This window comes from Megalops cyprinoides, chromosome 25, assembly GCF_013368585.1.
Source record: "Megalops cyprinoides isolate fMegCyp1 chromosome 25, fMegCyp1.pri, whole genome shotgun sequence".
NCBI lineage: Eukaryota > Metazoa > Chordata > Actinopteri > Elopiformes > Megalopidae > Megalops > Megalops cyprinoides.
Genome location: NC_050607.1, coordinates 8196869 through 8224349, shown reverse-complemented (window position 1 = coordinate 8224349; position 27481 = coordinate 8196869). Strand labels below are relative to the sequence as shown.

General features: G+C 42.7%; 4 protein-coding genes across 4 annotated transcripts; all 4 read right to left on the bottom strand.

Annotated features, from left to right (window-relative positions):
• Nucleotides 1-1220: 1220 nt before the first annotated feature.
• On the bottom strand, nucleotides 1221-8745 carry LOC118771854 (ubiquitin-conjugating enzyme E2 N). The gene is made up of 4 exons (XM_036519969.1): nucleotides 8651-8745; nucleotides 4381-4627; nucleotides 3947-4087; nucleotides 1221-1402 (listed from the first exon to the last, which is right to left on the bottom strand). Exons 1-4 carry the CDS (start codon nucleotides 8678-8680, stop codon nucleotides 1356-1358), a joined length of 465 nt encoding a protein of 154 aa, XP_036375862.1. The 5' UTR covers nucleotides 8681-8745; the 3' UTR covers nucleotides 1221-1355.
• An 800-nt stretch (nucleotides 8746-9545) lies between these two features.
• On the bottom strand, nucleotides 9546-12577 carry mrpl42 (mitochondrial ribosomal protein L42). Its single transcript, XM_036520450.1, has 5 exons — nucleotides 12487-12577; nucleotides 11988-12051; nucleotides 11564-11648; nucleotides 10383-10546; nucleotides 9546-9833 (listed from the first exon to the last, which is right to left on the bottom strand). Exons 1-5 carry the CDS (start codon nucleotides 12563-12565, stop codon nucleotides 9788-9790), a joined length of 438 nt encoding a protein of 145 aa, XP_036376343.1. The 5' UTR covers nucleotides 12566-12577; the 3' UTR covers nucleotides 9546-9787.
• Nucleotides 12578-13305: 728 nt separating this feature from the next.
• pwp1 (PWP1 homolog, endonuclein) lies at nucleotides 13306-20906 on the bottom strand. Its single transcript, XM_036520145.1, has 15 exons — nucleotides 20750-20906; nucleotides 20428-20486; nucleotides 19543-19706; nucleotides 19332-19417; nucleotides 18963-19059; nucleotides 18652-18762; nucleotides 17963-18093; nucleotides 17692-17762; nucleotides 17473-17569; nucleotides 17316-17377; nucleotides 16387-16498; nucleotides 16205-16295; nucleotides 15625-15746; nucleotides 15374-15479; nucleotides 13306-15044 (listed from the first exon to the last, which is right to left on the bottom strand). The coding sequence occupies exons 1-15, from the start codon at nucleotides 20813-20815 to the stop codon at nucleotides 14941-14943; spliced, it is 1479 nt and encodes a 492-aa protein (XP_036376038.1). The 5' UTR covers nucleotides 20816-20906; the 3' UTR covers nucleotides 13306-14940.
• Nucleotides 20907-22442: 1536 nt separating this feature from the next.
• On the bottom strand, nucleotides 22443-24553 carry LOC118771730. Its single transcript, XM_036519736.1, has 2 exons — nucleotides 24483-24553; nucleotides 22443-23550 (listed from the first exon to the last, which is right to left on the bottom strand). The coding sequence occupies exon 2, from the start codon at nucleotides 23538-23540 to the stop codon at nucleotides 22521-22523; it is 1020 nt and encodes a 339-aa protein (XP_036375629.1). The 5' UTR covers nucleotides 23541-23550; nucleotides 24483-24553; the 3' UTR covers nucleotides 22443-22520.
• Nucleotides 24554-27481: the final 2928 nt, after the last annotated feature.

The window sequence follows — 27481 nt, the reverse complement described above, 5'->3', positions numbered from 1 at the left end:
TGATACATGTTTTGATGGTTTCATTAGTCTCCAGGTCAGGGCCATCTGAAAGTAATGAAGTACAATGTCCCCTGACACCGTGCCCTAACCCTTATCCCCTAACCCCTACACCTCATGGCCAGTTTCTTTCCCCTGACCAGATGGGTGCAGCAGGCAGACAGGTCATTTGGGGGACATATCAGCAAACTGATAATGTGGCCGGGAAATTAAGACCATGTGGAAATGTTACGCATTATCTGGCCCTGGGGAGAGGCAGAATACATGCTGGAGTTCTCATTTTGGAATTCAGACATCCTACCACTCATATGTCCTGAACACACTTAAACCCATGAAGACAGAGATAACCATCTCTCTTATTAATCAACAGACTTTATTTACAGAAAGAACAAAAAGTATGTAGGCGAGTTGCTTTCATGTCATTTTGCTGGAGTAGGAAACCATTTTTTCCTGTTTTCATATAAAGAATGAATTTACAATGAGATAATTTATCACAGCCGTTTAATCCAGAGCAACAAAGAGGCTCTGACTGGTTTGCTGCTGTTTGTAGCACACCCCAAAACACCTCAAACCTACATTTCGGTGCACCCCTTTCTTCGGTAAGTAACACCAGATAGTTGAAAAGTTTTGCAGTAATGCACCAACTGACTCCCCAGTCCTGCTCATATGACAAGATGAAAATAAAATACTAAGACCACATTGAATAACAAAAATATTTTACTAAAACAAAAGATTTACAGAATTTCATTTTTTTTCTTCAAATCTCAGACAAGCCATAGAAAAGTCACAAGCCTATATTAGCTTAGAGCTGTCACAGCAGTGAGAGTGATGAGGATGATGGCGGCTTTGTTATGCTTTTTAGTCGTTTCCGGATGCGTACTTTTTAAAGCAAAGCTTTGTTTTTGTCTCTACACCATCTAAAGGGACGAACCACAACTTGATGAAAGGGGCGTGGCTTGGGTGGGGCTAAAGAGCTGCATCACGAGAAGAAAAACAGTAAAAGAAAAGTAATAATCCCATCCCCACAGAAACCCCCTGCTGGCCCTTCCCGATGAGGCTGACCAATGCCAGCACAGCACAGCTGGACCTCCCTCCCTCCCCCCCCCCCCCACACCCATGCCACACAGACAGCCTCCTGCCCATGCAGTACAACAGTGAAGCAGGACAAAGACAAAGATTCGCTAATGTGCATTTAAATCACCAATGGTCTGAGCTTTGTTTTGTTTTTTTTTTCCTCTTTAATATAAGCTGTACTTGTTTGTATTTTTCTAAGACTGTGTCCTTTAGGAGGAAGAGGTGGTCTTGGCTGAACAGGAGGAGTTGTGTTTGCGCTCGACGTTCACGCTCCACTCCCATGCTTACACTTCAATGTTGTTTCCAGCGTACAGCCGGGTCCATGTCCGGGCTAAAGACACAAAAACCAAAAAAGAAAAAGAAACCATATCAAAAACATTCTGCATGCAGGCACAACCATGGTTTTCCATGCTTTCAGTATTAAGAGTAAGATTAAGAGTATTAAGCTAGCCGCACATTTCTGGTCTTCTAACAGCAGCTGTTAAGTAAAGCAATGCAGTGCCTACTTCTCTTTCAGCTGTACTCTTTACAGCCTACCCCTCTGCTATAACGATAGAGCTTCCTCAAATTCAAGTGCCATTGGGTTTTAAAATAAATGCTATGAAACCCACTTTAGAGAAAATTACTGATGATACTCTTGTATCTTGTACACCCCACATAAAACATTAAGTGGCAAATGATTCAAATGCTTGTCACAAACGTTCAGCATCTAAAACAAAAATACGTACGTATGCGTTTTACTTTCAAACAGCCACCAGTAAAGCTGTGCAGAATTCTGTTACCTGAAACAGACACTACCACATGATCTCAGCCTGTTTCACAAGGAAGAGGGACTCCAGTAACAAATTCATTGCATCAATGGGTGCCAAATTAAAGCACTCTCTAAGGTATAATGAGTTAAGACAAGAAAAATCATCCTATATAGTCTGACGATTACACACTACCTACAAACAATGAGGAAAGGGGAGTCGTGTGACCTCCATAGCTGTAGACTGCCCTATACTCTATGGCTACGCCCACATTAATATCATCAATACCATTTGACGGCATCAAACACTTTCCTGATAAAACTACACGATACAGAGCTGCCTGTACTCAGGCAAAGAGAGGTTGTTTATAGAAAACACAACTAGCAGGATGAGGAAGGAACCAGGCCAGACTAGCTACGCTCTCGAAGCCCTGCTCAATAACCCCTTTTCTGTTGCTGCTACTCAAACTCACAGGCAGTGGCCTGCCTCTTTCTTCCACTGCCCTTTTCAGGTTTTCGTGGGGCAACAAGGGTAGGTAAATTATGGCTATGTTGCTCAAGGAAGGCCAATTCAGGCGTTGGGCAGCTATGGGACCGAGCAATACTTAGACTGTCAGCTTTTAACAGAACTGGGAGGTATGGTGACCTTTTTAAAGACTCTTAACTGTTCCCCAGGGGTGGAACAAGCTACCTACATCAGTCAGAACAGCAGAGCGCTGGGCCCCTGGGTGGCTCATTCATCAAGGCGCTTGTCTCGAATGCAGGCTAAGCCCCACCCTGGATCGAACAACCCGAGTCTGACCCCAGCCATGTCATCAGCCAAGAATGACTGGGAGCCCACAGCAGAACAAGAAATTGAGTTTGCTTCCTGGGGCAATGGTTGGGTTTGTTTCCATTGTCTTCACACTGCTCTGCCACCCTATGAGTCATTAGGTTCATGTTCACTAGTCAAAGTAACATCTATCCTCCAACTAGCAGTCACTTAACTAAGGTGCCTCATGGGACTTGTAGTGCGTAAAAACAGCCCTTGTTAATACACAAGTATATCAGTGGATTGCCTTTCACTTGCCTCAGTACTCCTGTATGAGTGCACAGGTTGCAGCAGTGAGACTAATGCAAAATTGGCCATTCCACAAGAGTAGGCCATCTTCTGGCACAGACTGAAAATCTCCTCTCTCCTGTCACCTTTATACCAGAGGTTCTTGGTCACTGGTGCACTCTACAACTGTGGTTTTAGCTCTTTTTTCTTTGACTGGCTATATGTCATTTGACTGGGGAACTTGCATGTATTGCATTTTCTACTTCTACTCCTACAAAACACACTGCTGATTGGCTGAATGTAAGTGATGTCATAAACCTTTCACAGCAAACAGAGGACAGGTGATGTATGCAATATGAATCTGTTCCAGTTCGATCAAGTTCCCATTACAGTAGGTTTCTGTATTCCGTTTCTACTTTGGTGGGATTGTGTCCGATGTCAGGAGTCAGAGTGCTCGCTTCAATGAAAAACAAATCAACAGGGCTTCCTGTGTCTGTGCCCAAGTCCCTGGTCCTGAGGCCCCCAGGGGCAAAACAACTGGTGAGCAGCAAGAACTGGACATACTGCAGCCAGAGAATCAGCATTGTACACATAGACAGTGTGTGCAAAAGCTAAATGCATTGCTGGACAAAGCAGCAGCATCACAGTGGCAAGTAGCTATAAAATGCACCCTAACTCCAGCCAGCCAGCATCACATTAGCATAAAACAGACACCATCTCTATGGGTACCATGCCATGATGATCCTCAAAACAAAGCCCCCATTGCTCTTTTTTTCCAAAACTTTTCATCCACACAAGGGACTCGGATTCAAAATGAAGCTCGCTACAGTGGCAACCGAAGCAGTGTGGTGAGTCAACTTACCCTCCACTGTTGGCTTCTGGTCATCACTGGCAGATGACATGGCCAGTTTTGAACCCTGGCTGTCAGGCTCAGCCTGTGCTAGTAAGAACTACCTTTGCTGTTCGATCCAGGAGCCCCAATCTCATCTTAACTTTATAGAAAACGTAACTTCATCAAACTCTCAATCTGGCGGCAAATCAAAACATGCATAACAAAACAATACGCACAGACACACCCTAAAGCTCACCTGTCTCTATGGCTTGAGCTTCGTTGGTTTTCCACTGCTCTGCGACATCATTTGCTAGTGGATCATCAGGGTTGGGAGCGCTTAGTAATGCCTGGATGGATAGCAGCACTGTACGAATCTGCAGGGCTGGTGACCACTTATCTGCAGGCCAGAGAAACAGAACACAGAGACAGAGAAATAAAAGGAGACCTGCATACAAAAAGATTTCAGCACAAAGTCACTCTCTGTTGATGCCCTGACAGAAGTAATCTACTGACTGATAAGAATAGGCATTTCATGGGTTCAGCTAGATGCAGGTGGATCTACCTGTACAGCTCATGCCAATCCTACTCAGATATCACACAGCTGTATGACATCACAGCCATACGATGACATCACAAACACACAGTCACGACTGCTCCATAAACACAGTCAAACTGGAACGAGGTTCTTACCTTTCAGAATATCTAGACATATCCTCCCCAGCTTGTCCACATTGGGGTGATATATTTTGGTCATGAAGCGTACTTTCGGGGCAGCCATGGGGTACTCTTCCGGGAGAAAAAGTTCAAGTTTAAAAGTCCCCCCTTCAAACGGGGAGTCCTGGGGGCCCGCGATGACCACATGGAAGTAGCGGGCGTTGCCTTCGTCCGGCTCCGCCTTTATGCCAGGCACGGGCTCCGCCAGCAAGCGCTGTGTCTCCTGCGCACACACACACACACACACACACACACACAAACAGACGGTCAAGGGATGGACTGACATCGGCCGCAGAAAGACTGAATGAGCAGAGTTAGGTTCCCAGTCTACTGAGAAAGTGGACATTTCACTTTCTTTTTCAACACTTCTGAGAATTTTGCCCCAATCCAGCTGAGCAGCCACTCTTGTCTTTGGCTTATGCTCTACCAAACCGCAAGGGACTGAAGCAGATAGCCTGCCTGTGTAAAAATGCATTACCCTGCAAAGCAGCGCTACAGCAAGGAGCAACACAGAAGAATCAGCTCAGGTGTCAACTGGCTTAGCGACAGTGCAGATATCCACTCCAATTCAACGCCTCCGCTAACATTTTTATCAGCGCATACAACCAAGATGAAGAATGTTACATTCCGGAATGTTCCATACTTTGTCCACTAAGTGATGTGATGCTCTGGGACACAGCAGTGATCTTTATTCTGGTTGGTTATTACTTCAGTTTTAAACAGGTCAAGAATTAGCAATCCATAGGTGTCTAGCCATTTTTTTTTCTGGGGAATTACCCCTTTATGGCTTTTCCCCCTCCTCTCTTTTCACTCCACTTAGGAATCACCCATCTTGGTTGCCTGTCTATCCTTATTCAGAAGTGCTGGTGCAAGGCTAGCGCACTTCTCTGGGGATAGGCTCGTCCCTGCTATCACTGAGGGACTTTGCAGGCACCTCACAAGACATCAGTGAAGACATCTGTTAGTAGCGTGCATTGGCTCTGTCCCAAACCAAGTGAATGATGGAAATGTTAAATGAATGAGTCTATACTTCAGCTGACATCACACAAATGCATACTTGAGGACAGAACAGAAGGGTATTGTTTGGGAAGACATTCAGTATAGGCGCTGCTCAGAACTTTTGAAGACAAGAGATTACTTTACTCCAAGAAATCCTCAGTAAATTTCTCAGTTTTAGAAATGTAACAATTTAAATATTACACTTAAAAAAAAATTAAAGTCAGTGGGCTTGCTATACATTACAGTGAATGGTGTTCATTTATAAATCTGACTTTACTGTGAATAAAACTAATGATTGCAACTTGATGTACAGATAAATATGACAATGATTCAGATTAGTTTGACTCTTCATGGCCATATAATTTCTGGTCCCTTTTACTTAAAATGCAAAGGAATCACTTTTGCCAATGTTTTGTGATTGTTTGATAGAAATATTCAATCGTACAGTAGAATTCAATACCATATGTGGTAAATCTGAGCAGCTCAGTGCGCAAGGCACTCAACTGCAAACTGAGCCGTATGGCCCGGGTTACATCCCAGCCAAGCCATCGACAGGCAATGACCAGGAGCCCACCGTGGCAAAAGAAAATGACTTCACTCAGCTGAGCTTCCAAGTTGCGCCAATCTCAGGCACCCGCTGAGAGCAGCTCAAATAACGTCAGTGGAGAGGCTATCCTCCAATCGGCACCCACTTCAGTGTGGCGCACTAGCAGAGAAAACAACAGTCACTGCATGTGAGTGTATCACAGGACTGCATCTGCTTTGCTTCAGCACTCCTGTATGAATGCAGGGGCTGTCATTATGAGGGAAAAAAAATGCAATTCCATACAGGGTTGCCTAAAGGGTCCCGAGACCTCATTTCCACTTCTTCCTGGCTTGATGACACTGCATCAGGACAACACACCTTCTCATGTGACAACCGTGCCTTTGCAAAGCTCCACCCCGCCTGAATATGGTTGCTAGCCATAAATTATCCAATTGATCCAATTACCTCAGGAAGTCATGGATAATTTCTATGCTTAAAATCAACTAATAGCACTCATAAGTAAAAAAAACAATGGTCTTCAACATGATTTTAAGGGGTACATTCCCAACATTATTCTTTCAGAGGAGACGCCTACAAGGAAAGTAACAGATGCCAAAGCTCACGGTGTAAGGAAAAGCTCAAGAGCTATGGCTTCAGACCATGTACCATGACAGAGCAGTACTGTTCCTACACTGTTGGGTAAGTTTACATGGCTAGGTAGTTTGGTTGTTTTTTGGACTCATTCTAACTATATTATAACAAGGTGGATATTAAGTAATGTTTGCCTTTCCTCCTAATACATATATCGGTCTTCACATTACCTCTCTCATATTGTCAGTCTGATGCATAGGCTGGACCTTCGGTGTGCACAAAAAGTCGAGCTCCTACCGTTATAGCTATTCTTTACATCAGCTTATGCAGTCATTTAAAAATGTTAGGAATCTGTCTTTCGCAACTGAGGTATGAGTCAGAGATAGTTAGCTTGACAGCTTTCCCTAAAAGCCGAGATAGCATCAATACCTCAACCTTGCTTGTAATGTGACTCTTGCATTGGCTGGTAAGTACAGAAATTATACTAAGTAAAGAAATTATACTTCAATTAACGGTAAATAAAGATTTTTTACAGATGACCTCTGAGCAGATGTAAACATGCTTTGTTATCGTTCCTGGGTTAAACTGTGAATGCGATCTTCTGCAAAGTTTCATCCCGTGAAAAAAAAATCCTCGAGTAACTTTTGCTAGTGGAAGGCTACGGTGATGATGCAGGTTACTGTGGTTAGTTACGGTTGCTAAGCACCGATTGAAGGATGGTTATACGTGGGAGGAGCTGTGCAAGGGGTCAACTGCGCGATGCGAACGTGACAGTTCTGCCGTGGATGCGCATCTCTAGACTTCAGCCTAGTAACATATAAGGAATGAGCTGTGAAGGGGTGTGGAATCAGATCAGCGGAGTATATCCCGCTAAATCATAAAACCTTTAACCACATACTATTTTTTGCGACCAAATCCATGTCAAACTTGTTCATGATTTTCCATCCCCTTTTCATTTTTACAACCAAATGAGCTCTGCAAATATTTACAGAGAACTAATCACTTAGTCTAGAAGAGTAATTTACAAAATTCACATACGTCAACAAGCTAGGTCCTGTAAATCGCATCAGCTACCGATTTCCCCTTTTATTCTACAGCGCCACAAGTGCGTGCATGTCGCTCATTTCCAGCATATTCTGCCAACAAATCAAAATAAAAAAATATTTCTACTCCTACACAGACGTCAAACTTTCCTTAGCTCACACTATAGCGAGACCATCATTCTACACTCTGCCTAGTTCACTGCCTAAATAACATTAACAACTCGCAAAATGGAAAAAAAAATGCGGCGAGCGAGTTGCAAGCTATAGATGCTTACGTTGCTATTTATTCATTTAAACAGATGCAATGATGCAAATTGTTTCCGCGGTCTTATACAGCTGACTACCTATGAATGTAACACTAACACACACCAACTACTCGACGGTGGACTGAAAATTTGAATATTTGGCCAGGTGGCGAGCTCGATAGCTGCATCTGCGTCTACGGTTGACATCGCCTCATTCATTTCACAGGGCCTGCGGCGCGAGCAGAGCCGCCCACGAGGCCTTCTGGAAGGAAAAAAAAACATGCACGAGCCCATGTTTCCCTGCAACCCAAGCCGAACGTCCAGGCTATCGACTTCCCCGTGCCTATTACACCGAGAAGCTTTATGTCAGCGGAACAGGTGCACTGCGTTAGACAGTAAAATGGCCAGCCACCGGGCCATGCATCAAATAACAATCATTTTAAGGATTCCCCCGCCGGCTGAGCGCTGCTAACATTACTGCTAAGCGAGGTACACCGCCTTCTTTTAGGCAATCCGGTCACAATTTCGGACTAGCTTGCTATACTGTACATGACCATCCAACCATATTCATTATCGCACTCTGAAGCAGACATGAACAAATAATACAAGGGACAGAGACACATTTCTCCGCCATCTTTTACCGGAGAATATATATTTTTAACCCAGCTTTATTCGGGCTTGTGGCCGCGGATAAACGGAAGTAAGGCTACGCAAATACTCATAGCGCCGCTCACGATCAAGATTTGCTGCACGTACGCACCCTCACCGTTATTTTCACTGTTTTCGTGCATTCGTTCAACCAAGGCCACCGACTTTTACCGCATAAAAGAGTGCACATTTACCTTGATGATCCTACGGGGCAGTCCTGCCATCTTGTCTTAATGCGGTTTTCGCTGTGAGTCTTTCACTGCTTCTTCATTCGTTTGCACCGACAGCGCATGCGTATATCTCTTCCGGTCAATTGCGTCAACTCACACGAGGTATGATGGGACAGTTCCGTTCCAAGTGCAACATGCATGAAGTAATTCACGTCCAACTTTGCTGTACATTCCAAATCTCTGCTGTACATTTGAGCTGAACTTCATGTCCCAAACAAAAATATTTTGTACATTGATGAAACACGTTTTCGCTTCTACACAATTATTAAAAGTGGATGCAATGAGTAAGTTTTTTTTCAGCCAAGAATTTGGTGGCTATGCATAAGCATTTTCTAAATGTATCTAGTGCCCTGTGGAAGCTAGCTTGCTGGCATTTAGAACAGAACACTAGCGTATAGTTCCTGCATATATTTACAGCTCAGTGAAGAGCAGACTGAACAACACAAAACTATGGAGTTAGGTCACCAGTTCAGTTCCTAGGGGGGCCCACTGCTGTTGTACCCTTAAGAAAGGTACACATTCCGAATAGCACCAATAAATAACCAACTGTATAAATAGATAACATGTAAAATTTCTGGCAACTAAGTTGTTCTGGATAAGTGTCTGGATAAACAAAAATAATGTATGTGTTATATATGTATTTGGTCCATCCCTTTCAGTTTCAAAAGAGCTGAAGACTGCTTATGGTTCACAATATTTTAAGAAAACCCATGTAAGACAAACCACACAAAAACTATGTAGTTGAATCTTCAATAACACTCAGATTTTATTTCAAAGTTTTTTTCTTTTACAATATGAGACAATTTGGACAATGTCTGCTTTCAATGTGATATATACCAGGGTGGGAAGTGAGTACATTAAAACTAATTTAATTATAATGAATTATAATTAATTTGCTTAATTATCTTTATCATATTTAAATCATATTATGAAACATGACTATCATCAAATAACTACAACATATTCAACATAAGCTTTTCATCTTAAATCGAATCCTTGCTTTTTAAAACAAAATTCACAAACAGTTGATGACATCATGGAGACTGAGTTACATGAAGTGTATGAAAAAGGCTTGAGTTTCCGAACGGGCCGCTGCACTGATCATCTGTCTTTGGGCGGATTTTTATTTATGCGTCTCATGTGATACCTGGGGAATAACAGAAAAAAAATGATTCCATCATGATTCCAGGGTGTTCCTAATTCCGGAATCCAATGCTGCTTACAGAAGGCAGTCCACTGCAGCATGGAACAATATATCCTAATGCAAGAATCATGCCACATCCACCTTGCTTAAATGCAGATTTTTTTGTCAGCATTTCCAATTTAATTTGAAACCAGGATGGTTCTGTGGAAAAAAGTCACTTGCTTCTCTTACAACTATTAACATGTAAATGTAATTGGAGCTCCAAATTAATTGTACATAATCTGGTAAAAGACAGTATTAGATTAAGTACTGATGATTAACTAGATGGATCTGACGTAACTGGATGTGCAAAGCCGAAACTGAGTAAAAGCATCTACCTGGGTTTTCGTTTTAAAGTGACTCACCCTGCACACCATTTAGATAGGAGTGCCTCATCTGCAGAGGAGTGCTGCATACTCTCAATACCCGTAGCACAAATGCTGTCATCAGCACAGCCTGACAGGGACTGGGCATCTCAGGGCTTTATGCAGGTGCAACAGAGAGGAGACTTACTGTCCAACCGGGTACCAGCGGTGCTTGGTGGTGTAGAACATTTTCGAGAGCTCCTCAATGGTGGGGCCTGATTTGTTCTGCAGAACTTCTTTACTCAAGTGCGCCTTCAGAACCTGATCATGTGTTTCCGCAGGGTTTGTCAGAGGGTCTGGCCGGGGGATGGGCTGCATGAGACATTACCGGAAATCAGCCCTTCAGTGTTTCTGATCAAGCTTCCATGTGGGTGGTTTTATGCATCATATCCTATCATGCATAATTCATTATATTAATATAATTATTGCAGCATCACAGGTTTATCCCAAGATGAAATAAGATGAGAAATGTCAGTCCATACAGGTCACTTCAAGCCTTCATCTGAAGTCTCCAAAAGGATATTACTTGGTTTTATAATGGCAAGCATGAAGAACTAAAAATATAACCTCATGATCCAAGTTTGTTACAACCAGCAGAAGGCTGACTATCCAGCTCACAAGTTCAGTGTCTGTAATAAATATGACTTTCAAACAGAGTATTAAATCATTTTTGTAAGTAAATATGGTGTGGTGGTTTGATGTCTGGGAACCACTGCTACTTATCAACTGCTTTGTTCCAAGACAGTGAAGACAATGACAGTAATGGTAGCTTGCACAGCTTTGCTTTTGCATATTAGCCAGGTATTCAAAGCAAAGGCCCATCTATGATATCAGGTCAGGAACAGGAGCTAAACACTACTCATGTTTAACAAGAAAGTAGCTACTTGAAACATTTAATGTGAGTTTCCATCCTCCTACTCTCTCTTGCTAAGCAGCTGGAGTATGAACAAATAGAATTGGTTTTTTGGTGCTAGTTGCATCAGTGACACAATGTCTGACACTGCTGACTTGTTAAGCCACCCAGGTACCAAGCTAGATTTTATCAGCAAGCGAGTGATACAGATAAAAATCTAAATTGCTGGTATTTCCAACTGACACTGGGCTCTTGCCTCAAGACTATGAGAGCATTAACCAGGAAATGAAGATGATATCCCGTAGTACAGTCACAAGGACACATGGTCAAGTGCATGGCTATTTAATAAAGTTGTGTGAAGAGGAATACAAAATACAGGGCCACAATGAACACCTGCGAAAAGCACTGCAATTTGTAACAACATGCATTCAACAGAAAATGTCCTATACAGAGCAAAAAAAATTTCCCAGACTCACCTCTGTGAGCTCATATGGAATGTCCACGGAGGGATGGTAACACACTACAGTTTTGCCATCAGAGGTCAGGCCAATATCCACTTTGCTGAGAAAGACAGGAGACTCACAATGCACCCATTCCAATACCTGAAGCTACACTGCACTGGCCTGTGCTTGCCTCTCAAGTGAACTCAAGTGAAAAAGAGGTTTCCTTGCCTTTCGAACAAAGTTGGTCTAAGCGGTCACACTTTAATAACTTAATTGTACATCCAGTTACACATATACGCTCAGGCAACTTAATGTATTTCCCTACTATAAAACAGAAAATTAATAAATCTGAGCATCATGCACAACCAACAATATAGCTACACATGCGACGACTGGGTTAAGTAAGGCTACACGTAAGAAATTAAGAGTTGACTGCTAGTAGCTGCTGCACACCTACCAGGTAAAATCACCTTCGAGGGTAGGAGATGTGGATTTAGGACGAGCGGACAAGACGGTTCCAGCTGAAGACGACAAACAGTCAATGTGTAGTCATTACATCAAATATTTAAGTCAAATATTTCCCCAATGGGTTTTGACATTTCATACCGTTTCAAATGGCAGTTTCCCTAGCAAACAGTATCTACTATGAACAAGTCTTACGTTCTCATAGCTTGTTTGATGACAGCCAGACCTAGCTCTTGTTAATCTGAATGGATATACCAGCCCTTTAAATCCAACAAACATGAATACTTATTGCACTTTTCTGGAAGATACAAACATAGTTTCCTTAAAACCTGAAGTGATTTTCTCGCTAACTAATGATTTATTCTTTCGTTCTTTAGCGTTAGGCTACCTAGCTGGCTAACGTTAGCTGTAGCTTGCTGGAAATGAATCCATTTTCCGCCTTTCCATTTGGTGATTTTTGGTAGCAGTATGCTTTGTCGTTATTCGCTTACCTTTAAATTGTTTTTGAGAGACAACATGAGAGAACCGTGAACACAAACATTTTAACCTAACAGCTTGACCTGCAGCCATGCTTGTCCGCGGTGCAACAGTAATTGTGTTCCGTGTGAAACAGTGTCTTAGATAAGCGTATACAATAACAAAGTGTGCCATCTACCGGAGTACACAGTACTCACACCGATGTGCCTTCCTCAAATCGCCAGGGCCAGAGTTACGTTTGTACAGCAAAATGTCTTTTGTCCGTTTTAATCGATTTATAAGATATTACATGTATGTTATTATTATTATGAGCGTGATGTCATCGGGCTACACCACAATGCCCGAGTTACGCTACCCATTTCTCATTAGTTGGTGGTCATATTTATTACAGACACTGAACTTGTGGTCAAAATCCATACTTTGTACATTAAGATCAGTGAGTTAAATAGTCTACTCCACTGCATCTTTCCATTCACTGTTATTACTAGGTTAAATATTGGTACATACAGTATATGTACATGACATGACACCAGAGTGTGACATTTGACTCAACCCTCTTGTTCTTAGCCCTAAAATCAAATAGCCATGAGCTGCTGTAAGACTCTGTTGTGTTACCTACCTGATGTATGATCCTATGCCACGATACGCACTGCCCTGGTACTGCTGAACTTTACCAGTATGAAAACAGCCCTTGCAACAAGTTGAGGACAAAACTTAAAAAAAACTCCATTTGACAGACACAAACAATGCTCCACTTTTTTTTTTTCAAAACATCCACTTTTTTTAAATTTATTCCTTTTAGTCAATAAATCTTATGTCTGTTCAATATAGTTATTCAAGGATACTGTCCATTAACACAAGATTACTCTGGTGTTTAGGTCTTTTTTGTTAATGTCCAGCAGAGGGACTTCAAACTCAGTCATTTCAAAGACCTTTATGCCATCTCAAAAATAAAGTTTTTATTCACAAGTACCAGATTAGAGCAGCCATTGCACAGATCAACCAATCTTAATATTATACGGATGCTTCCACTAATTAGGTATAAAGTGACCTTTATCAGCTAAATCACATGGGATGTACACTGTGCCTGCTCTAAGATGATTCTGGTGAACAAGCTGAATCCTAACATTATTCAAAAACCTAAAGCACAACCCCTGCACTCTTTAGCACCTTCATGTTTCAGAGAACACCTGCCATCAAAGAAATATTTGGGCTTGCAACCATCCAGCAAACTACAGCTTTTAAGAATGCTTTGGAGTAAATAATATTTGTATAGGCTTTGAAAACAGTGACTAGCACAATAAATTAATTCATTTAATTCCCCCCGATCAATATCTACCCCCTGTCACATGTTTATGTATAAACATTATGTCTACTAAAATGTTTATTAGTACAAAATAGTTACATGATCAGAGTACACAGTGGCAGAGAAAACTGGTCTCTGATTACAATAAAATGGAGACATCTGGAATGGTATAATCTGGATTTCTATGGTAAAATGGTGCTAAAATTGAGGGGGTGTCCACTTCTTCCTCCATGGATGGGACTTTACTGAATTCTGCACATTTAGTAAATCTGTTATGACAGAAGCGCGTAATTCCTCACTGCAGCGAGAAATGCAACCCTGCCCATTTCCACAGGCAACCTTTGACCTTGTGGATTTGTAAATGCAGTCTGGGGTGTGGTCCACATTTCATCCAATAGATGGTATTGTATCAGGTGCTCCAATAATTCTGAAGGAGGAGAAACAGCTGCTCGAAAACCACAATCACACAGTTCCACTGCCCCTCACTTTCTTCATTCAATTCCCCAACACTGTTTGGCTACTGTCACAACTCCAAAAAAGGATTGTGCCAGAAAAAGAAGGTAACTGTTACCATCTGTGGTTAGTATTGACTATTTTACAGCATTCAATGACTGATAAAAAAGGCACAGCTACATGGGTAACTGCACAGTACTGAACTACAGCTCCCAACACTTAGCATGCTTTTACAGGGTTGTGAGGTGATCTGGCAGTACTGTGCTGGATAAAGACAAATGAGCACATCATGTCCAAGCTTCCATTTCTCATGATCTCATGAGCTAGGGTTTGGAAAAAAATCAATCTATGGATCTCAGACAGGAAGTAAAGGTACATCACATAGGAACTATATGGTTCTGAGAAGCATGTTTGCATATTCAGAACTGTATCTGAATACTGAAACTGTGTCATGCTTGGGCATCTACATCAGCAAGCGGATTGCATTAATCCGAAATGGAACCAAACCAGTTTCTCACACCTCATTTTGCACCTAAGAAATACCACAGAAAGTAACAAGCCAGACATTAAATGCCTTAAGAGAGAGAGGGACAGGGCAAGGTGACAGTCCCGTCTCAGTGGAAGGGGGAGGGTTCCGGGGCAGTTCCATCTGTGTCTGGAGTGGTGGGGTGACTCTAGGACAGTTCCATCTTAATGTCCAGGGGGAGTTCTAGGACAGCTCCATGTCAGCTGCAGTGCTGTTGCTGGATCTTGCTGCTGCCTCCCCCTCTGTGTTCACCACCAGCCGTTCGCGACTGCCGAATGTGGAGGCAACTGAGGAGAGAACACCCTGTCAGCAAAGCAGCACACTCGCGATCTCACATCCACACAGATACTCTACCTCTCTCACATAAGCACACGTAATCTTACCCACCCACACATACACACACCATCTCACTCACTCACTCACTCTCTCACATCCATATACTCTACCTCTCACACATGCACACACATAATATTACTCCTCTCTCACACCCATACACGGGTTCTCGCATAAACAATCACACTTGCTGCTACATCTCTGATCTCCCCTCAGTCCAGAATTATATTTCATGCATCTCTTTCCACTGCTTGCTGCAAACTGACTGATTTTAGTTCAGTACCTGCTGCGGCATCACTGATGTCCCAGACCCGGAGTCCCTCCTTCTGTCCTCCAAATGCATACACAAAAGGCAGGTCCGGACAGCAGGATGCACAGAACAGCACCCCCTATTGGAAAGAATACAGCATGACCTATCTGAGCATGTCTTTATCACGCATAGTAGTGCTGTCCTTGCGGATCACAGTTGGGCACCATGTTAACACTGACACATTAGACTATAAGGTAATGACTTTCAGCGTTCAGGTATTGTACCATCTTCATGTCCCGGCTGTGGACGAGGCTGGGCTTGTTCCCCAGGATGTCCCAGATCTTCACCTGCTTGTCCGCGGAGGCCGTGACCAGACAGCCCTTCACCTGGCTGCTCAAGTCCAAACCTGGGGAAGGAGAGGGTCAGAGAGGGTCACACCTGGCAACTCCAGCCGCCAGCTGCTGCAGGTGGACCAGACCCTGCACTGCCCACACTGATAGGACAGCTGGACTCACAAGTTCATCCGTGCAACAAAACCACACCGTCGTGTCATGACTTTCAGTGATGACTGAGGGGATTCTTCAAGTCTTCAGATACACATGCTATTAAACAGCACGCTGACTACACATTTGAAACTTCATTAAAAAAAGCAGGTACAGTGTTTACATCAAATATGTACTGTTTGGCTGTTTATTCTATAAGGAAAAATATTCAAGACTTCACTCCAACCTGATCCTATAGCTACCTTCATTCACTTCTGCTCAGTGCCTGCCTCATCATGTGCTTAGTGTATCAGACCTAATCGAAATCTGATCTGATATCAGCAGGGATCTGGTATTTGGGGCACGCTGGAGCATTCCCTACCTGACACCTCTCCGTCGTGCGCTCTCAGCGTGAAGACCGGCTTGTCTGAGCGGGCGTCCAGACAGTACACAAACCCGTCCTCTGTGCTGGCCTGCAGGACACGCCCACCGTGGTCATGAGTCACGTGGAGGAAAGGTAACCAATGATATGCTCTGTGGGCGGGCGAGTATTGGGCACGTTACCAGGAAGTTGCAGGGTGAGAAGTGGTTCCAGACGACACGCTCCACCTGCCCGCTAAACCTCCAGGTGCGGTGACTGTCCTCTGGGCTCCGGCAGTCATACAGGATTGCACACCTGTGAGAGGAATGAGTGGTGAGAGTGTATCACTCCATCACACACAGCTTTGTATGTATAACCCCTACTAGCCTCATCCTTTCAAGAGGATCCTTTGATACCCATCTCAACAATGTTTGCTTGAGTACAAACCTCTGGTCATGTTTTCTTTTGTTTTCCACTGATACCTTCCTATGTAACCTGCATCCCAACTACAGATAAAATCAGAAAACTGCATCTACAGTTTGATCTACAGCTTATGTAGCAGAGCTGAAGTGTTTAGCTCGTGTGAGTCCTGCGTAAAGCCTTAGGTAGCGGGTAGCAGGTAGCCGAGTGGTTGCAGCGGCTACGTCACTCCCCCTGAGACCTGGTTAAGTAGCGTTGTCGCCAACAGGCTAACGGCAATTTGCCTTTAGCTCAACTGGCAACGACGCTGGCTTTAAGGGGTTGGCAGCGAGCAGTAAGAACCTCAGTTCGAAACTCGCTCGCTCGCCGACCCACGTAACATCATATTAAAACACAACGCAAGATACCACCCGTTACACTTGATGTCTTGTGCAATTTAGATACCAGTTTCCTATTGTAACCCTCAATGCAGGATGTAGACTGTATGCTCACATTATAATAGAAACCACAATCACACCCATACTGGCTTACAGAGTACCCTTGCTATCACATACTTCTGTTTCACTGAGAACATCAACCAACCTTCCCTGGAATTCATTGTGTGCCACAGCACAATTGCAAAAAAAAGATTCTGTTTTCAAATGGAGTAGTTAGTGTTTAAAAATCGGGGCAAGATTTCCTTTACTGTGGGAAAAGCAGTGAAAGAACTCACTTGTCATATGATCCAGAGATGAGCGTCTGGGCCTCAAATGGATGGAATTTCAGGGTCTGAACCTGAAAGAGAGTTTCTATCAGACCTGCACACCTACAGTATCTGATACACCAGTGAAATTACTACAAAATTACTGAATTTACACTGAAATTACTACCTTGTCTGTGTGCCGTGTCAGTGTGGAGGCAGGCTTTCCCTGCACCAGGTCCCACAGGATGATGGTGTTATCAGCAGACCCACTGGCCAGCACGTTACTGAGGGAGTGAACAGCAGCACGACATCCATTACTAACACAGCAGCGCCACACTGTTACTTACACAGCATGTCCCAGGCCACCTCACTCCAGACACTGTAAAGCATGACCATTCAGACTCACCGGACCAGCTTGTTCCAGGACAGGTCCAGAACTGCGTCAGAGTGGCCTTCTATGGGCTCGGCAGCTGCAGCCTGCGGGAGAGTTCCCATCATGCCCTGCACCATAAGCTCTCACACGCCCTGACAGTCAAAACTGCTATTTTATTCTGTAAAATGAATAATCCCTATTATTTTGTCACAACAGCAAGATTGCTGTTCTCTTGCCATTCATCAGTCAATCCTGAAATGAACCATGCAGTCACAAGACACAGACAAGCAAGTGTAGGACTCACCTTCTTGTTTTTCTTCTTTTTCTTCGGCGCTTTCTTGCTGCCGAGGGAGAAAGCGGGCTCTAAACAGTCTACCACGTCCAGGTCCCACACGTCAATCTTCGGTGTCATGTTGCCGACAGCAGCAAAATTTCCTGCAAAATTGGAGCCAAGTGAATGCTAATCAGACAAAATGCACATAGTCCACATCAGGAATTTCACATTAACAGCAAAATGTCCTCTGAATCAAAGGAACTGAAGTGAGTTCTGCTGAGAAGAGCAGCAGTGTGGGGCAGTGGTAAGTGGAACACTGTAGTTGTCATCAAATGGTGGTAAGCGCTAAATTTTAGCAGAGCGTTGCTGATATATATACAGTCTCTGCTATGTATGACACACTACTTTTGTAAAAAAAAAAAAAAAAAACCAAGATATGCCCCCTACATTCTGCCAGGGATAGGGGTAGGAATGTCTACCAGTGTTTCTGTATCTCATCACTGTCAGGAAACCCTGTGAATTGTCAGGGACCTGCAAGTTGCTGAGATGACATCAATGGAGCAGTGACCTCCGAGGAGCGCCCAACTGTAGTGCCAAAACCAGCTGTTGGCTGTGTGCAAGTGTGTCGGAAGACTTCATCTGCCTCACTGCAGGACACAGGTGGCTGCAGCCCAATCAACACAGAGCCACAAACAAACCCCTCCCCCTTGCAGGGATACCTGGTCGTTCCTCTGGGTTGGGGTCAAAGTTTAACCACTCCACACACAAAGGGTAGGCTGGCAGGAGGATGTCATGGTGCACGTACAGGGAGTCCTCTTCTGAGTTGTACACTGTTGGGATCAGAGAGGCGAACCTGAGCCAAAGCTAACAGCACATACTGACACTTTGAGTGACACTCTGAGTCTCAGGAAGACGAACACAAAAACAAACTACTGTCCTCACCACCCAATTCATAAGTATTTATTCTGCACCAACAAACTCAGCAGAAAAACAAACTTTCCATGTACTTCCGGGTCACATATAAACCCACCATGTATTTCCAGGTTACAACAGTCTTTCTCTGCCCTTCCTGTGATGATGAGATTGTCATTAGGTTTGATCTGAAAATCCTCCCGTTCATATTGATCCTGTATTAAAAAAAAATAAACAATTACAATTACTCACATAACAGAAAAACGTACAGACCTTCTGATGCACCGACTGCCTATGAAGTTGTTTCAGTGCACAGGCAGGATCTACCCTGTTACTCAGACTGACTGCAGAAGACATTTACTGCTCTTACCACAGAAGATATTATTTGGGAGACGTGTACATTTTCTTATAACAGAATCTGCCAACAAGCATTATAGGTAAGTGATCAACATGGCTGACAGGTAGTACTGCCCTCTGCTGGTCTCACCGTGTCCTTGATGGTGATGTAGGGGTCCTCCTCATTACTGGTGTACATAGTCAGGCCTGCCAGGCTATCACCCAGGTTTACTGCGTCTGTAAGAAGCATTAAAAAGACAGCTCTACACCACAGCGCCTAAGATGATTAGTCTGAAGGTAAAGGGCCCAGGATGCAGAGAGGAAACAGCACGTCTAGGACAAGGGGAGGGGTCTCTTCCCACCTGAGTCCTCCTCGTCGTATTTGTCTAGGCCGTACTCCGCCAGCTCATCGTCCTCTTCGTTTTCATTCTGCTTGTCCTGTTGCTGCACAACCTCTGCCTCCTCGCTCATTTCCACAGTGCCGGCCGTCCCCTCATCTTCCTCATCTTCAGCTTCATCGTTCTGCCTTAAGACCACCAGTGCTCACGGTCACAAACACAGCCTTACTACCAGTGCTCATGGCCACTAATTCAGCTTGCTCATAGGTACTCATGGTCACTGACACAACCTGACCAGTTTCCTTCAAACCTCATATACACTCTAGCCTTCAGTGTCTGCGTAGTTTCATCAACAGAGTTTACAAGACTCTATATACTAATTTATACAATCTGAATACATCTCATATACAGGAACTACAGACCAATGCACATACTTATGAATTCATCAAATGTTAGACTTTTCGCACAGCAACTTACATGTATTAAGATACTGACTACTAACACAGACAAGGTGCAACTAAATGGCATACCACTGTACATACTACCTATGTGATATTACGACTGCCATAAATCAATATCAATTAGCCCTTTCACTTTTTAAATTTGTGCCACTGATTTTAAAGAGCCTTCTTTTTCTGTAGCTAGTGCTGCAATTTGTCAATTACTCTAATCTTAATAATTTAATATTGTTTTACTTTCGAGATTTTACGAACTACCATCTCAACAAACACACAAATTTCAGATATCCTTCCTATAAGGACTCCTGTCCGCTGAACATGCTTTACTGATACTTTATATCCATAATTTAAACAAAACAACTAACTTTAGATAGATGACCATGTGACGTGTGCAAATTGGTTCAGTTTCAACCCTCGATCATAAGTAAAGAAACTTTTTCACCCAACTTACCCTAGCTGTTCTTTCGCTTCAGAGATAATTCGTTCCAGTTCTTCTTTGCTCAACTCCACCTAAAACGACGAAGCCATATTACCTAGTAAAGATATCATTGTGCATAAACAGGACATAAACAATTTGGTTTCGCTAAGTGGTTAACGAAACAGCTAATATGCCAACACAAATGTATTAGTCACCTATCAAACTAACCATGAAATAACTGACAAAACACCAAAGCGGAGGCTAGCTAGATTAGCTAGTCAGACTATTGTAACTCAGCGTTGATTTTCAGATCGCTGTACAGCAAGCCAAATAGGCAAATTAAATAATTACCAACCTTATCTGGTGTTTCTTTAGAAACTCCTTTCTTCACCCATCCAACACACGTAATCTGACAACTCATAGTTATTACAATTGACAGACGATTTAAGTGTTCCGAGTGCCTAATGTCAATATTCAAGATGTTCTCGGACAGCTACACGGCACGTGTGGCTGTGCGGGTCCTTCATTGCAGAGGCACAGATCGATGACACGTAATAGTTATCCAGTGCTATGCCTGAATAAATGGTCAATATTCGTCAAAACATAATGTATTCTTTAACCGTTGTCGAAATGATACCAAGGTAAATGGAGACGTTACAATAATGTTAAGACCAGTCACTAACTGTTCTACGTGTCTATTTTCATACAGATAGCACACATTCACAGGCATACAAATACACTGAGCGATTTACTGTATTTTCCAGTAATTGTGATTTAATTTCTCAATGACTTGCGTCCAGGCCATTTAAAGCGACTGACTATGAAAACATAGCTGGGACGCGACAGACAAAATCGCGTTATAATAGTTATGTAAAGTTCGGCTCTTTTTCCTGAACCGATTAATTTTCAGTACGAACATTCAGTTTCTTTAGAATATCCTGTTGCTCAAGTCTTCTCAGTACCGGATGACCTGTTCGTCAACCATCCTCTAACTGTCATCGAGTTCGTTTAGTGCGTCTACCTACGACTGTGTAATGCTGTGTGCAGTATTTCAGCATTATGTAAAACTGATCTTCAATTTGGTGTCATATTTAAGTCAATACGAATGGCTGAGATGTATTTTCATACGATTTGTAATTGTGAATAAGTGTGTGTTATGATAAAAGGGTTTTTGTCAGAGATATAATAGGCTATGCAGATGAAAAAGCAAATTAAGTGAGGGAATTTATTTCCAAAAAGTTGCTGTACTGGTCACTTAAGAGAACAAAGGACTTTCCAGAATTAACTTACACATTTTAATGTAAATGGGCCACCCGTTCGGATGACTGATTATTTTTTAATTCCTGGGTACACACACTAGGTGTACATTTTAGCAAGAGTAATGATTTTATATAATTGTGATTTTATTTTAAAGAAGGCTACATGTTTTAGGTTAGCAAACTGCAGGGCTTTGGTGTCAGACAACACAAAGAATGTACAGGAGCGTAGTTACCTTTAATGTGACAGCCTGGTTTGTATACATAAGGGTGAAATACATTGTCAAAGAAAACATTGATTGTCAAGCCACAAAGACATGTACAGATCAACAGCTTGCAAGAAAGCAACTGCTATCTTTTCCTCTCTCTCTCTCCATGCATCCTCTTTCCCCCACACTCCTCCACCACCCTAAATAGTTTTATTGTCTTTGACACGTGGGCATAAGTCTCAGAGACCGTACACTATACCCTCTGTCAGGACAGCAGCTGAGAATCCTGGATTAAACCGCACTTATTTATTTATTGTAGCCACATTTACTAATAAAAGCAGAGCACAGAGAGCAAATTAAATGTGAGTTAATAAGGCACAAATATCCAAAGTTAAATGAAATTGGACAACTCAGTTGTCTGTTGTCTGTCTGTCCATGTTTCCTAAGTATATTCTCTGCCGTCAAGCATCCTCTTCTCACTAAACATATGATGGACATTTTTGTATAACATAATAATTTTATATAACAAAATATAATGAATAAACACACAAAATATTCATGTAATTTTTAGTGGGAGCTTCCGACTTCCCGAGTTAGCATATTCATAGATCATCATTTCAGCTGGATTGTGGGATGATGGACGAGGCCATACTGATCTGTTCTATGGCTTCATTGGAGGGAATGGTATCTCTGTTGGTGGATCGGGGCTGTGATCAAATTTAAGATCACGACAGAAGAGAACTGGCTCTCTTCCAAAGCCCAGTTTAAATTGCCATACGAAGATCTTTTCTTTTGGTTTGAGGGTAAGTTTGATGCTCTCTTCCTCCTCGGTGGCCTCGTTCCAGGTCTCTTTGGAGGTGTTAATGCCTTTCCCCCCATACTTAGCGCTCAGGCCGAGCTGCGCTTTGACGATCAGTGCTGTGATGTCTCCCGACAGGGAAGCCGCCACCTCCCAGTTGTGCTCGATGCTGGACATCTTCTCCTTCGCGTAGCCCTCTTTCCTCACGATCTTCTTGTTCCACTCGATGGGGGTGCTGGAATGGTTGTGGATGGATTTGATGCTCTCCCACATAGCGAAGGAAGGGCCGTGCGTGAGAGTCAGCCCACCCGGCAGGAAGTTGATGACGTCTCGGTGGAAGGCAATAGGGTAGGAGTTCTGGTCGCTCTTGAAGTTGGTGGTTGTATAGTACTGGATGCTGCCCCATTCGTCTGGGGGCTTCACCAGGAAACCCTGCTTGGCCGTGCCCCAGTAATACAGACCGTTGTGACAGTTGTCATGAAGAGGATATTCAGCGTCCTCTCCATCTTTACCCAGATCAAATGTGACTTTGAAAATGCCTTTCTCTTTATAGATGATAAAGAACCTTTTGTTTGCGGACAGGTAAAAATCACCTCCCTGGTATTTAGGCAGCAGATCGTGGACCTCGGCATTGTCGTCTGTGAGAAGACTGGACACCTTTCTGTAGGTGTTGCCCTTGATGATGTAGAAATGGTGGCTGTTGTCGGCAACGTAGTGGTCCCCGTGCTGGCAGGCCGGGTGCAGGTCAATTATTCTGATGTCACTTGCTTTGTTAAAGTCTCTACACTTCATGTAGCAGCCCAGGTCTGAGCGGATGATGTAGTGGTGAGTTTTATCACCACAAAAATCAATGCCCTTCTCCTTTGGCACAATCCCCTCCATTGCATTTACACTGAAAATTGAAAATGAGATCACCCCTGTTACTGTTACTGAGTTATTTACTGTTACATCTCTATTAATGTCAAGATATTATGCATGAAGTTACAATACAGTTAACACAGTAGATTTTACATCAGAATACTGATGAAGATAATTCAAGATTAGATCAATTACTGAAGATGAATGGGGTGAAGCCAGGTGTGAACCTACATCACACCTGGCACTGTGTCATATACCTATGAGCCATTGTAAAAGCCCCTATGACAAGCCTCTATATCAAACCTGTGACAGGTCAAAGTACTTTTTGCCAGCTTCATATGTGTTGGTTTTCAGTAGACAGCTATATAAGGCCGACACAGGCTATGATCCCTCAATTTCAAATGTCATGCTGTTTCAGCCCTACGAATGAATCCAAGGCAGCAACCTACTGGTATAGCTCATACAGTGTGCTTACACGCATGCTAAAATTGTGCTGTGTTACGGGTTAAAATTGAAATTTAAGTACAATATGTGAGTTATTTAAATGTTTAACTATTAACCACCTGTGAATTATGAATTCATTTAGTTGGGCCATGCATTATTCCTCAGGGGAGCACTCTGTATCTGAGTTACGGCAGTCCATACCATTAAAAGAAATGTAATAAAAACAATTAACTGCCATGTTGTGTTTTAATGATCAACAACAAAATTGTTAAAATTAGTAGTTAATCAATACTTTATCCAAATTAGATAGGTACTTAAAGATGTTAAATTAATGTCTTAATTTCTTTCTAACCTCCACTGAATTGTCCCTGCAGACTTCTACCAGATATATCATCACAATACTCTTTTTCAATTTAAAAGACATACTGGTCCATATGCATGTATCTACCAACTTACAGCGTAGTGTGCCATAATACAACAATATTATCCTAACACAAATTGAATAATTAAGAGAATACTCACAGTGATTTGTGATGAAGTTTGCTTACTGAGTTGTCTCACCTTGAAGACACCTGTGTGAGGTATTTCAGCCTGATATATACTGTGCAAAAACAAACATAGAAAAAAATAAGTTTCAGGTTACAGGAAGAATTTTTGCTCTAATTCACGGGAATGTGGATTTGCATTTTTATATCACTCTGTTTTAGAATAGACTAGATTATCAAGCATAACCTGCTGAAAATGAAATGTTATTTGACTTCACCCATGCATAAGAGAGTAATCTTCCAGCGAAGTGCTTGTTATGAGCTGTCAGAGGACACATGGCTCTGAGCCCAAAGGTGTGCACTGGATTTGGTTAGCAATAACTTTGGGGATAAAAATATTATCTCTTGTCTAAAAAATATTATCTCTTGGTGCAGGGATGTTAAACCTTTTATGCAATAATTTCACAAGTGTTATTGGTTATGGAAAAGGTTCGATAAACAGTGGTCTCCATTTGTGGATGATTTGTGGATTTAATAATCTTGATTTAACTCTATGTATAATGCAGCCCCAGCCCCTGCTGTCAGATTTCACAAAGAAGAGCAGCTGCCTTTTTTCATATGGATCAATAAAAATGAACCAGTTTGAAATTCTTTCCACGTTTCACGAGCAACCCTCATAGCAATCTTATTCAAGCCCCAAATCTGCCAGTGTTTCTGGATTGAGCAACTTTGCAGTGCATGCTGGGGACAGAGCCAACAACAACTGAATACCTTTCTTTGTGGTTTAGAGCTGACACGATGACCACCTGCAGCTCGTTAGAGGAGGAGCTCTGACATACCACATTATTTCAAGTGGTAAACCTTGGTTCGGTGTGACTCTGCTGTATTCAGGAGAGGTATTATGAGCAGGGGCCAAGCACAACCTAGAGGGAGGGAAAGCAAGCTGGCTGAATTGATACAGATAGTACTGAAGTGATGGGGGTTGTGTGAAATGAAAAGAGAAGATAAAGCTTACATGTGCAGGCATGCCCTTGTTCTCCGTTATGTAGCCGCTTAGACATAATCCTCTATGTGACCTTGGGAATACAGGTTTAGAGTCACAGCTACGCCACTCTCCTCCTGATTTGTGGCCCCCGGGTTGTTCTTCTGACCTGGTGATGTCCCGCATTGCTGTGGACTGTCCTGGGGAGGGGAGGCTGGTACAGAGGGCACTGAGGCTCAGCGGGTTACTGTCCCAGCGGGTTACTGCTTCTTTGAAGTCTCTGCAGGTCTCATCAGATTTAATTCTACAATCACTTTCACAAGTGATCTGAGTCATTTTTTCACCTCTCACTGAAGCATTTGATCTGTCCTTACACTTTTAATGTTTCACAGTACAATTTTTTCAGTATGCTTTCTAATGTGTAACATATGCCTTTTGTGCTCTGATGCACAGTTTTATACTTTTACTTACATACTCTTTGAATGTGTTACAAATAACATCCATACTGTAATGTAATTTGTTTCCTGCCTGGTAGCCAATATTACAATCTTCACGTTATCAGGCTAGTGTCTTATCCACTAGGAATTGCAAAAAAACATTTGTCTGGGAGAGAGAGGCGGGTATGTGTGTGCATGTGTCTGCTTGTATTTTCTGTGTTGGGGGGATGGGTGGTAGTCCTGTCATTCTAAAGCGGCCTGGAACAGAGAAGTGTTTGTGAAGAGGATGTGTGGTAGTCCTTTCATTCTAAAGGGGTCTTTCTGGAAGGCGGCCATTGGCCAAAAGGGTACATGAGGGATTACATTGCTAAATAAGAGGTACATTTACAAAAAAGTAACAGATGTTTCAGCAGATCTGCCTTTGTAAGTTCGCAGAGTAAGTAGTATTGTTCTCAGAATTTGAGAAATCAGATAAATGTTCTACCTATATATTTTAGTTATTTCATTGTTGTAACTATATATTGTCCAAATTTTGAATGGGCCCTATGTGAATTTAAGTGAATAAAGCACTCATTGTTTATTAGTAGGCAACCATTTGCTTTAGGCATTTTTAAAATTCCTTTACTAAAAAGGAATCTTACCACTCTGCATACTGTGCTTATGGTTACAGTCAATGATTGTGGCAAGATTTGTATCCTTGTGCTTGGGTCAGTACATACAACTACAGACCAATCCTACACACATGAAGACCGAAAACATGTTGAATATCATGATGTAGCCTACCTGTTTACAATACATAGTAGATAATGATGCTTGCCCTTACCCTTACATAAAAATGTTTAAGTAAACCTATACAAGCACAAGTACAAAGTATATTACTTTGATTACATTTACATTCACATTATTCATTTGGCAGGCACTTTTATCCAAAGTGACTTACAAGTGAGACAGAGTACAACACAAGTGAAAAGCCATATAAGGAGTCAACAATACTAGAAGTGCTGCATGAAGAGGTTTCATTAGTTCCCCAGACAAGGTACAAGCTAGCTGGTAGAGACACAAGTGCATTAAACCATTAAAAAAATCTAAGGAAAACAGAGTTTAGGACACAAACAATTGCAACTTAATGGTGCATGCGTGTAGGCTAGCCAAGAGAGCATTGCAGTAGTCCAGTCTTGAGATGACAAGAGCCTGGACAAGGAGCTGGGCTGCATACTCAGATAGGTAGGACCTGATTTTCCTGATGCCGTACAGCGCAAACCTGCATGATCTGGCAGTCGTCGCGATGTGGTCGGTGAAAGCAAAAGTATGAAAACAACATATCTTAGTTCTGACAGGGTACCATCCACAGCCACGCTGAATGGGGCGTTGACCATTGCTGCTGCGATACAAGTAACACAGAATTAGTTATTTCTGTAAGTATGCTCCTTGTTGAGCAGACAGACAGACACAGATAGGAAGACAGACATATGGGGCGGAGGTCCAGGCAGACGTGAATAAGAGTCAGGACAGAAGGGTAGAAGGAAGGTTAGAGGCAAGAAATGACCAGGAGGGGAGTGCCAAGGGAAGACAGGGACACTGCAGAGGCGCTGAGGCCTGTAAGAGGAACATGTGCAA

Bases quoted from the DNA above. Each gene is read 5' to 3' on its own strand.
- LOC118771854 (XM_036519969.1), bottom strand. From the start codon at position 8,680: ATGGCAGGACTGCCCCGTAGGATCATCAAG. The intron at 4,088-4,380 runs GTAAGAACCTCG...TCTGGCCTGCAG, and splicing joins ATGTCTAGATATTCTGAAAG to ATAAGTGGTCACCAGCCCTG. The intron at 1,403-3,946 runs GTGAGCTTTAGG...TTGTGTCTTTAG, and splicing joins AGCTCAAGCCATAGAGACAG to CCCGGACATGGACCCGGCTG.
- mrpl42 (XM_036520450.1), bottom strand. From the start codon at position 12,565: ATGGCTGCAGGTCAAGCTGTTAGGTTAAAATGTTTGTGTTCACGGTTC. The intron at 12,052-12,486 runs GTAAGCGAATAA...TGTCGTCTTCAG, and splicing joins CTCTCAAAAACAATTTAAAG to CTGGAACCGTCTTGTCCGCT. The intron at 10,547-11,563 runs GTGAGTCTGGGA...TGTCTCATGCAG, and splicing joins TTCCATATGAGCTCACAGAG to CCCATCCCCCGGCCAGACCC.
- pwp1 (XM_036520145.1), bottom strand. From the start codon at position 20,815: ATGAGTTGTCAGATTACGTGTGTTGGATGGGTGAAGAAAGGAGTTTCT. The intron at 16,296-16,386 runs GTAACGTGCCCA...CGTGTCCTGCAG, and splicing joins TCTCACCCTGCAACTTCCTG to GCCAGCACAGAGGACGGGTT. The intron at 15,480-15,624 runs GTACAATACCTG...TCTTTCCAATAG, and splicing joins ACAGCCGGGACATGAAGATG to GGGGTGCTGTTCTGTGCATC.
- LOC118771730 (XM_036519736.1), bottom strand. From the start codon at position 23,540: ATGGAGGGGATTGTGCCAAAGGAGAAGGGCATTGATTTTTGTGGTGAT.